We start from the raw sequence: 11,560 nt of genomic DNA, 5'->3' as shown, positions 1-11,560 counted from the left end.
GTTACTTTAACAAGGTTTGTTTATTAAACTGTGTAAACATTAACAGTTAGACACCTGATAGTGTAAGGCATCACCTGCACAACACAGACGCCACGGGGTTGATACTTCACCTTATATTTAATGTTTCTGAATAAATTACATAAACCAATATTTGACCTTGTATTTGGTGTTTCTAAATAAATGATCTGAAGAGGTAATTAATACTTCTGAATCAGCAGGTATGAGGGTGAGGGGGAGGGTGGGGTGGGTTAAGACAACAGGACCTCCCCAGGCGAGACATGTAGTGACTCCCGGCAGCACCTGAGGTCACTGTACTATTGACGGTAATTGAAAAGAGCGACATCAAAGGGGGGTGATAGATCATGTTATGGGCGGCCGAGTTAATCTGTACTGGGGAATAATGTGTGGGAAGACGTGGGAGCTGGGCCCCTGGGGAGGCTGGGCCCACGGGGATGGGCCCCTGGGAAGGCTGGTCCCCTGGAGAGGATTGGCCCCTGGGAAGACTGGCCCACGGGGAAGCTGGGCCCCTGGGAAGGCTGGTTCACGGGGAGGCTGGCCCATGGGGAGACTGAGCCCCTGAGGAGGCTGGTCAACCCTTAATATTTCAGGACAAAGTGAACGCCACTGGATCAAAAGCAACAACATATATATATATATATATATATATATATATATATATATATATATATTTTCTGTTTATTTATCCATTTAGCGTTAGGTTGAGTTGAAATAGTAACATAAATTAGAAGCTGAATCCGCGACGCCCTGCCTAGTGATGGCGGGAGACCTGTAGTGTAGCGGTGTGTGACTCACTACACAGTCAAGTTAAGTGTGACACCTGTGACACACTACACCCTCCTGCACGCCATGACAGGTTGTGTGACACACTACACCCTCCTGCACGCCATGACAGGTTGTGTGACACACTACACCCTCCTGCACGCCATGACAGGTTGTGTGACACACTACACCCTCCTGCACGCCATGACAGGCACACCCTCCTGCACGCCATGACAGGTTGTGTGACACACTACACCCTCCTGCACGCCATGACAGGTTGTGTGACACACCCTCCTGCACATGACAGGTTGTGTGACACACTACCCTCCTGCACGCCATGACAGGTTGTGTGACACACTACACCCTCCTGCACGCCATGACAGGTTGTGTGACACACTACACCCTCCTGCACGCCATGACAGGTTGTGTGACACACTACACCCTCCTGCACGCTATGACAGGTTGTGTGACACACTACACCCTCCTGCACGCCATGACAGGTTGTGTGACACACTACACCCTCCTGCACGCCATGACAGGTTGTGTGACACACTACACCCTCCTGCACGCCATGACAGGTTGTGTGACACACTACACCCTCCTGCACCAGGGTGTAGTGGTGCAGGTCACTGTCACCAGCAGCTGTGTGTTGTCCTCATCAACACACAGCTCACCTCTCGTCCTGGAGGGTCGCTGTTCTGAGGCCAACCCCAGGGAACCCAGCTGTGAATGGGTACCTGACATAACAGTTGGGGAAGAGGTTGTTGGGTACAGTGCTGAGTGTTGGCCGCTACAGCAGGTACAACCACATTAATTTATTACGATGTGAATAAACTCATTACATTTTCTAAAAAAAAAAGAAAAGAAGAAATCGTGGTAGGTCGACCGTCCTGTACCCCCCATGAACCACACACTGTGCCTAAATTACAGCAGCACCTCCTCCTCCCCCCTTCAAGTTCTTCAACACACATAACAGAACACATCGACTGCATCTTCTCCAACTCTCCTCATAACGACTCAGGTGATAGTGATGGAGTGATGATGGTGATAGTAGTGGAACATCTTGACTCCGTTTGTGGTAATGTACAGTAATGTTATGATAAGTGTGAAAAGTTAGATCTCGTTAGTTACCCCTCCCGCTGCTGGGCCTTAATAACCCGTTTTCTATCTAAGACACTTGGTCGCTTCTCCTCCATTCTCTTGAGTTAATCGCTCGAGTGAACCTCAATTGTGGAGTGTTTTCATCTTAGCCTCTCAGCTGAATAAAATCGTCTGCCGTTATCAAAATATTACCAGTTGCGTCCCTGTAGTGAAAGGTTTAACATCCCACTAACGATATTGTAGAAAATATAATGTTAGGATTTATTTAAAGATGGTTCTCATTAACGTTGACGCTCGTGTTAAATTATTATTACTACACAACTAATTTAATAAGGTTTTTAACGAGGTAATTAGGTTAATAATTACACTAGTCCATTACCTATCAGGAAAATTTACCATGACGATTCGATCATTTAGTTAACTGGCCGTCCAACGGGGTTCATTACGGCCGCAGTATAACGAGTATATAAAACACTTTGACTAACCTAAAATGAAAGTATTTTACTTTTTCACTCAAACTGTACAAATTTTCCTTCATTAACAATTAAAATTACTGAAACATCAAATATATCACCCAAGGAATATCCAATAAGGAAGTGTAACTCTCCCTTAATGCTAATAATTTTTTGAAGAGTTGCCATAGCATGACCGTGGCGCCACCTGCTGACAGATTGACCAACTTTCCATTAAAAAAAACGTCTATTAGAAGAGGACAAACTATTACTGTTTACTATGCTACATATTTTAGCCTCAAAGGGACTCACGAACATCATAGAAAAAGTACAATATAAAATAATTTACTTGGACTAAATTAACTGTATAAACCATAACTAAAGAAGATATCGAGGTTAATATATAGAAGTTGCCAACACCTACAGTACTTATATATTGAGTCTTATATAGGGAAAAGGAGAAAAAATATAAGAATAATTTAATCTATGTTTCTGTCGGAATGTTATATTTTAAGTGTTTTAAACGATACAATTATCAGCAATATTAATTGTTAAGAATCACTTTCAGGTTTATGGATCCCACCTCATCTGAGCACAGAAAACAACACATACTAAAAACCGAAAACAAGAATAGGGTAAACTTTTATAGTTTTAGGATTTTTTACAAGTTAGGAAAGTTTAGGTCAGGTTTTCAAGGGTTTGTTTGGTGTTATTTTTAGTATTTTACGCCACATTTTCTCTCTACTTCAAAGCCCAACCCACTTAGAACAGTTAATATTGCTGATAATTGTATCGTTTAAAACACTTAAAATATAACTTTCCGACAGAAACGTTATAGAATAAATTATTATTATTTTTTCTCCTTATATAAGACTCAATATATACAGTAAGTACTGTAGGTGTTGGCAACTTCTAAATATTTACCACCAGGGAGTGTGAGCTCACTCATGACCAACACTGACCGCTCAGTGGTCGTCCATCGAGGCGGTGAATATGGAAATTATTTGTTCGCATATTCAGTAACTAAATGGCATAAATGTACTGACTATGAATGTTATTTCAATTCACATTTTTTATTCGATCCATATTTCATCCTAACACAATACAGTACATAGCAATTCACTTTGACGTCCGACTTTATATCCGTAAATTATTCCTGAATGTCTCGGAGCGTTAATCTGCCCTGTCATTTTATTCCGTTTAAAACATACAGTACTGTACTACAATATCAACTACATGATTTGTTCTTATAATATTATATTAAAAAAGGTTTAACACATCAATTATTCTCTGTTACCATTTCACAAAATTATGTTCCACTTCGACAAAAAATATAAGTGAAGTTATTATCCCGGGAGACTCTTAAGATGTAAACAGCTGGATATTCCTTGATTTTTCCAAATTAAATATTTTTTGAGAAATTGATTACTACAGCAGCTAATTTTGACACAACACTAATGAAGGATTCGTTTTGTACAAGCTTGAGTACGACGACTTTCTCCTGAGTATGATATCTTTATCCCTGAGTACGACGGTTTAATCCCCGAGTATAATATTTACAGTACTCCCGTATTACTTATCATTATATATAAACAGATTACCTGAATATTACCCACCGCAGCATAATGTTGATGATTAATACACTTACGTTACTTGTACGTTAGGTTACGTTAGGTTAGATTAGGTTAGGTTAGGGTGTTTAATTATCAGGTGAAATAAGCTGGGGTGGTTAATTTTCAGGTGATGTAAATAAACTTACCTGAGGAACTTTTCTTCTATACGTCTGATCGTTGTGTTGTGTCGTCTGCTGCCCCGCCCCGCCCCGCCCCGCCCCGCCCCAGCCCACACCACGTCTTAACACTAAACACGCGAGCACAAATTCACCACACTAGTTCACATCTTCTGTAGACCGACTGACCGAGTTATCTGTTTCAATCACGTCTTTAGTCAGTCAGTCCACCACCTGATCACTGGCCGTCACGCGAAGGTACTGACGACTGCCGGGTCCTCACACACCTGGTCACTCCCTCAGGTAAACGACCCAACTTTGTTAGGTTAAGTTAGTGTTAGGTTAGGTTAATATTAAGTTAGGTTAGGTTATCTTCTACATATACCTGATTTTTATTCGAAAACAAGAATGTTGAAATTCTCGACATGTTGCAATAGTCCCCCCCCCCCCCCCCCCCCCACACACACGTACGTCTCCCTGGACCCATGAGTAATGTGCAACACGCGAAGGTCTCTTAGTTAATTCACCAGACTTGAGAGACCGTCCTGAGGGCCTCACGACCCCCTCCGGGAAGGTCTAAATAGAGCTCACCGTACACCAAGTCCTCAATACTTCAGGTGACGGCATTGTACTCGACAACCCTCACTTCCTCAACAGTAAAGTCAGGTACAGTTCCCGTCAATAGTGTGTTTACAGGGGCTCGTCATATAAACATTCCACAAATCATTACATTGAAATATTTGTTTTAATTTGATTCCATAACATGTTTACTATTGTGAGTTTTCTTCTGTCAACTGTAAACAAACACAGGGCTGCCACACTGTACAAAACCTGACGAGCCCCTGTAAACGCACTAGTGAAGGGGACTGTACAGTGCCTATATACAGCTGGGTAAATTAAACCCTTAACCGAGCACCAACCAGAGACTCTTAGTGCAGGAAGTGGGTGCTGTATCCACTAGCCCACCGCTCCACTACCTTACTGATTAACAAGCTGGTTAGGAGACACACTCGAACACTACTACTGGCAGATGGTGGGCAAACGTTCGCCAGCATAAGATACCATAAACAAGTTATTATGGAGGTGTGGCACAGCGAACGCCAGACGCTGTTGGTGACTGCCTGTGCTGGCGCTGAGGGTGTATCATAACTCACTGTTGATTACGAGAGAAATTTGATCATATTATCACAGGCTGGGCTGAGGGAGGGGGGAGGGAGGAAGAAGAGGAGGAGGAGGAGGAGGAGGAGGAGGAGGAGGAGGATGTCGGAGGAAGAGAGAGAAGAGGAGGAGGAGGAGAGAGGAGGAGGAGGTTGGCGAGGCTGTGACTTACAAGATCCGCTTCATAATGACTTAATTAAACTGAGCTGAGACTCGAGGAAATACTCAGACCTCATCCTCCAACTAATACTCCTGTACCTCATCCTCCAACTAATACTCCTGTACCTCACCCTCCAACTAATACTCCTGTACCTCATCCTCCAACTAATACTCCTGTACCTCATCCTCCAACTAATACTCCTGTACCTCATCCTCCAACTAATACTCCTGTACCTCATCCTCCAACTAATACTCCTGTACCTCATCCTCCAACTAATACTCCTGTACCTCATCCTCCAACTAATACTCCTGTACCTCATCCTCCAACTAATACTCCTGTACCTCATCCTCAAAGCCTCTTCAGTGAATATCTTTCCTTATCTGAGGTTAGGTTAGGTTAGGTTAGGTTAGGTTAGGTTAAGGGTTAGGTGGGTTAAGAAGAAGAAGTTAGGTTAGGTTAAGTTAGGTTAGAGTTAGGTTAGAGCTAGGTTAGAGTTCTGTGCGGCCGTTTAAAGACTAACACAACAGTTCGTAAGTCACCTGAAGATTAGACACCCTCTAGTCTATCTGCACCAAGCTTGTTACCGAGGTCACGGGTCAGTTTGTAACAAGGTCGGTGATTGGTCGGCGGATGAGCCTGAGTACGATGCCTTTTAACCTTTTGACCATTACACACACACACACACACACACACACACACACACACACACACACACACACACACACACACACATTAAATAAGGTAAAAAATGCAGCACAATGTAAACAACAAGTGATTGGTGGAAACTGACAGGTGATTGGTGGAAGCTGACAGGTGATTGGTGGAAACTGACAGGTGATTGGTGGAAACTGACAGGTGATTGGTGGAAACTGACAGGTGATTGATGGAAACTGACAGGTGATTGGTGGAAACTGACAGGTGATTGGTGTGGAAACTGACAGGTGATTGGTGGTAACTGACAGGTGATTGGGGAAGCTGACAGGTGTTTGGTGGAGACTGACAGATAACACACACACACACACACACACACAAGTTAATAATAAAATACCTCTATATTAAAACTTTCTTAACAAAATATATAATCCCTACAAAATTGGGTCAATATTTTTATTACATAACTTTGAGGGAAAAAAATTCTTATCCCTAGACATGGGGGAATATTTTTATGATAAAAGTTCCAGGGAAAAATATTACCGAGGGAGATAAAGGGAAAAAATATCTGAAAAGTTTAGAAAAAATATCGGAAAAAATATCATAGTAGAAGGAGAAAGGAAAGTATCAGTAATCTCTCTCTTTCACTTTCTCTCTCCCTACTTTCTCTCTCTCCCCTCTCTTCCTTTTCCCTCTCGTTCTCTCCTCCTCTCTTCCCCTCATTCTCCTCTCCCTCTCTCTCGTCTCACTCTCCTTCACCACCTACCCAACCCTCTCCCACTCCTCCTCCTCCTCTCCCTCACCTTCCCTTGTCACTCCTCCTCCTCACACTCTTTTCTCCTCCCCTTTTATCTGAGCGACTGTTTTTTCGAGTGAGTTACTGCGGTCAGCCATCACACTGTGGGGGGAATGAGGTGATTTACTTCATTCTTTGGTCTAGTGTGTGCCAGGGGGTGTGTGGGGGTGTGTGTGGGGTGTGGGGTGGGGGTGAGGATGTGTGTGGGGTGTGTGTGTGGGGGTGTGGGGTGTGCAGGTGTGGTGTGGGGTGTGTGGGTGTGGGGTGTGGGGGGTGTGTGGGGGTGTGTGTGGTGTGCTGTGGGGTGTGTGGGGGTGTGGGGTGTGTGTGGGTGTGGGGGTGTGGGGAATGTGGGGGTGTGTGGGGGTGTGGGGTGTGTGGGGGTGGGGGTGTGTGGGGGGTGGGGGGTGTGTGGGGGTGTGTTTGGGGTGTGTGGGTGTGTGGGGGGTGGGGTGTGGTGCTGGGGTGTGTGGGTGTGTGGTTTCGGGTGTTTGATGTGGGGGTGTGAGGGTGTGTAGTGTGGTGGTGTGGGGGTGTGTGGTGTGGTGTGGTGTGGGGAGTGGGGGTGTGGGGGTGTGGAGTGTGTGTGTGTGTGTGTAATAATAATAATAATAATAATAATAATAATAATAATAATAAACGGTTTATTAATAGAGTTGCAGCCAGTGGCTGAAAATATGCAGACTTACATTTGATTTAGACATAATGATATAATATGCATTGAATACATTTACAGGGCTGTACAGTACATAAACCAGTTGTTGTTTATTATTTTAACAATAGATGGGATGGTGCTGTTCTTATATCTATCGGTGCGGGCTCTTATGGGCTGAATTTTGTTGTAGTGGCGGACTGCGCGAGTTGGGTGGGGGGCTGCAGGTGGCAGGAGGTGGCGATGACGAGGGTGGTGCAGTAGTCCACTGCCAAACCTTTCCAGTGCTTGGTGGTGGAGGTCACTGAGGGATGGCATTTCCAGGGTGGAGAGAGCGTTGGTGTAGCCGGATTATTCTGCGCCAAGCATGATTCTGCAGGCCCTTTTCTGTACCTTCTCTAGCTGACGTTGTTGGGTAGAGTTGAGAGAAGACGACCAGGCTGGTGACGCATACGTTAGTTTGGGGAGAATAAAGGCGTTGTAGATGGTCCCCAGCTCTGGCGTGGGTGTCCCAAGTGACCTAAGTCGTCGTAGCATGTAGAGACGATATGAGGCTGCCTTGACTGTGTTATTTACATGGGCCTTCCAGTCAAGTTTGTTGTCTATGGTTACACCCAGGAGTTTGGCAGACTGCACCAGCTGGAGAGGATGGGCACCCACTGTGACTGCTGGGGCTTGCACTGGAGTGGTGGTGGTATTGATGTGCATGACTACGGTTTTGGTGTGGTTGATGGTGACCTTGTTCTCCGTAGTCCATGCCTGTAGCCTGTCCAGGGTGCCTTGGAGCGATGAGTAGTCTGGTGCGGTGTTGTCCACTGAAACCCCCACAGTGCAGTCATCCACGTACTTCCACCTGTGAGGAGTGTCCGATAGAGCGTCGCGTCGTTGATCAGGATGAGGAAGCACAGTGGTCCCATCTTGGTCCCCTGGGGAACACCGCAGGTTAGGTGCTGGAATGTGGAGACCAAGCCCTGATACCTCACTGCCTGGCGACGTCCACTCAAGAAATCAGTGAGCCATGAGACCAGGTTGGTGGGCAGCCCTAATGCAATAGCCTTGTTAATAACAGTGCAGTGATCAACAAGGTCAAAGGCCTTCCTGAAGTCCACAAAGGCAACGGCCAGTGATGTCTTACGTTTCTGCAAGCTTTTGTGCAGAAAATCTAGAAAGCTCACCAAGCAGTGTGATGTAGATGAGGTCCTCATATTGCCAAATTGCTGTAGATCAATTGACTGATAGATACTGGCAAATGCCCACTCAAAAACAAAGTCCTCACAAAGTAGACTGGGTATGGGGGTAATGGCAACTGGCCTGAGGTCGTTAGGGGACTGTGGGGTGGTCACCTTGGGGATGGGGGTGACAAATGCGGTTTTCCATTCATTAGGGCATTTGCTTTGTCTGAGGGATGCATTAATAATAGAACAGAGGGGGGTGGCAAGTTCGATTGCAAACTGTGTGTGTGTGTGTGTGTGTGTGTTCTTCAATACATACACAGGTACAGTATATATATCACAGTAACAAAGACGAATTACTTCCATGTCAACCCTTCACACTACTAAGTCATTCTTTACTAACATTAAAAAAAATGAAACAACATTTTAGAGATACATTTAATAAATTGTCTACGTCTATGAATAATTGCGACAGGTGTGCTAGGGTGTGTGGGACGGGCGACAGGTGTGCTAGGGTGTGTGGGACGGGCGACAGGTGTGCTAGGGTGTGTGGGACGGGCGACAGGTGTGCTAGGGTGTGTGGGACGGGCGACAGGTGTGCTAGGGTGTGTGGGACGGGCGACAGGTGCTGGGGTGTGTGGGACGGGCGACAGGTGTGCTTTAGGGGTGTGTGGGACGGGCGACAGGTGTGCTTAACTAGGGTGTGTGGGACGGGCGACAGGTGTGCTAGGAGTGATTGTGGGACGGGCGACAGGTGTAGGTGTGGAGTAATGACCTTTAGCCTTCACCACACACACACACACACACACACACACACACACACACACACACACACACACACCTCTCCTGTAGATTGCTCGTTGACGGTAGCCTGTATATCACTAAAGGCCTGGAACACCCCAGAGAAAAATAAAAAAAATAAAAAAAACTGAAAATTCGGCTCAAAAAGTGTAGAGTCGGGACCCGGTGTTGGCGAGACCAGCAATCAATCCACTTTGTGTCCGGCCAGAAAAAAAAGTGTGTGAACTTTTACTCCTAGGGTCGTGAGGTGTGTGTGTGTGGGTGTGTGTGTGTGCGTGTATGTGTGTGTGTGTGTGTGTGTGTGTGTGTGTTAAAAGGGATGGCGGAGATCGAGCTTCAATTTGTCATAAAAAAAAACATTAAAAAAACAATAAACATACAGACAAAGTTAACCCAATCATCCAGGTGTTAACAGGTAAGAACTATGAACATTCTGAACACGAAAAAGAAAATATTAAAGCCTAAATCATATAGGCCTATGGGATGTGTACTATAGGCCTATGGGATGTGTACTATAGGTCTATGGGATGTGTACTATAGGCCTATGGAATGTGTACTATAGGCCTATGGGATGTGTACGTACAGGGGTGATATTAATTACACTACTTCCTCACCAACATACACTACGATTCGGGATGCTGTTTAATGCTAACCTAACCTAACCGGGATGCTGTTAATGCTGTACTCAGTGTCAGGGCACAACAGCATACTCGCACCAATAGGGTCATTAAGTGACTACTGGCCAAGGGTAATTGTAATCTGAAACACCACTGAGAGAGAGATCTGTACAGACATTCATGCATCATACACCAAGATATTCACTACAGGAGCCACCTTCGATCTGGGTTCTGAGTTACGCTTATGAATAAATTTTCCTCTCAGCCACAACCGGATACTGCCAAGGGTGACTGCCACTGTTGACAAGACCTCAGTAGAAAGTTTATATCATCGCCAAGTGAGGTGAGGTGGGGTTAGGTTAGGTATAGGTTAGGTTACGTTAGGTTAGGTGGGGTTAGGTGAGGTGAGGTTAGGTTAGGTTAGGTGGGGTTAGGTGAGGTGAGGTTAGGTTAGGTTAGGGTGGTCAATCTTGAGGTGCAATAAGCAGCGGTGTCTAATCTTCAGGTAACCCCAAAAGATAATGATCATCAAAGAAAAAATCTGTCGTGTTGTTAGCTCACCTGAGGCAGTTCACCACACCCAGTACCTGCGTGATATTTTCCCCTCTCGTCTACTGAACGTTAAGCCCGGCCCAGCTGTGTCACCCGGCCCAGCTGTGTCACCCGGCCCAGCTGTGTCACCCGGCCCAGCTGTGTCACCCGGCCCAGCTGTGTCACCCGGCCCAGCTGTGTCGCCCGGCCCAGCTGTGTCACCCGGCCCAGCTGTGTCACCAGCAGCTGTGTCACCCAGCCCAGCTGTGTCACCCGGCTCAGCTGTGTCACCAGCTCAGCTGTGTCACCCGGCCAGCTGTGTCACCCGGCCCAGCTGTGTCACCCAGCAGCTGTGTCACCCGGCCCAGCTGTGTCACCAGCAGCTGTGTCACCCGGCCCAGCTGTGTCACCAGCAGCTGTGTCACCGGCCCAGCTGTCACATGCACCCAGCCCAGCTATGTCACCCAGCAGCTGTGTCGCCCAGCACTGTGTCACCCGGCCCAGCTGTGTCACCAGCCCAGCTGTGTCACCCGGCCCAGCTGTGTCACCCACAGCTATGCACCCGGCCCAGCTGTGTCACCCAGCTCAGCTGTGTCACCGGCCCAGCTGTGTCACCCAGCTCCAGCTGTGTCACCCAGCCCAGCTGTGTCGCCCAGCCCAGCTGTGTCACCCGGCCCAGCTGTGTCACCCAGCAGCTGTGTCGCCCGGCCCAGCTGTACCCACCATGGAACACCGCTGCGGGCTGGTGACCTCAAGTGCTGTCTCTCTGTACTGTGTAGGTGTAGTGTGTGGGTGTAGTGTGTAGGTGTGGTGTGTGGGTGTGGTGTGTGGGTGTGGTGTGTTGGTGTAGTGTGTGGGTGTAGTGTGTGGGTGTGGTGTGTAGGTGTGGTGTGTTGGTGTGGTGTGTAGGTGTGGTGTGTGGGTGTGGTGTGTGGGTGTGGTGTGTGTGGGGTGTGGTGT

General features: G+C 46.7%; 1 protein-coding gene across 1 annotated transcript; it reads left to right on the top strand.

Annotated features, from left to right (window-relative positions):
• Window positions 1–10,590: 10,590 nt before the first annotated feature.
• Window positions 10,591–11,349, top strand: LOC121866266 (mRNA decay activator protein ZFP36L3-like). The gene has a single exon (XM_042365887.1). It carries the CDS (start codon window positions 10,591–10,593, stop codon window positions 11,347–11,349), a length of 759 nt encoding a protein of 252 aa, XP_042221821.1.
• The last annotated feature ends 211 nt before the right edge of the window (window positions 11,350–11,560 follow it).

Source organism: Homarus americanus, unplaced genomic scaffold (assembly GCF_018991925.1).
Source record: "Homarus americanus isolate GMGI-L3 unplaced genomic scaffold, GMGI_Hamer_2.0 scaffold13628, whole genome shotgun sequence".
Taxonomy (NCBI): domain Eukaryota; kingdom Metazoa; phylum Arthropoda; class Malacostraca; order Decapoda; family Nephropidae; genus Homarus; species Homarus americanus.
Note: the sequence above shows the minus strand (reverse complement) of the source record. Positions and strands in the feature narration are given on the sequence as shown.

Coding starts and splice junctions, on each gene's coding strand:
- LOC121866266 (XM_042365887.1), top strand. CDS start 10,591: ATGATCATCAAAGAAAAAATCTGTCGTGTTGTTAGCTCACCTGAGGCA.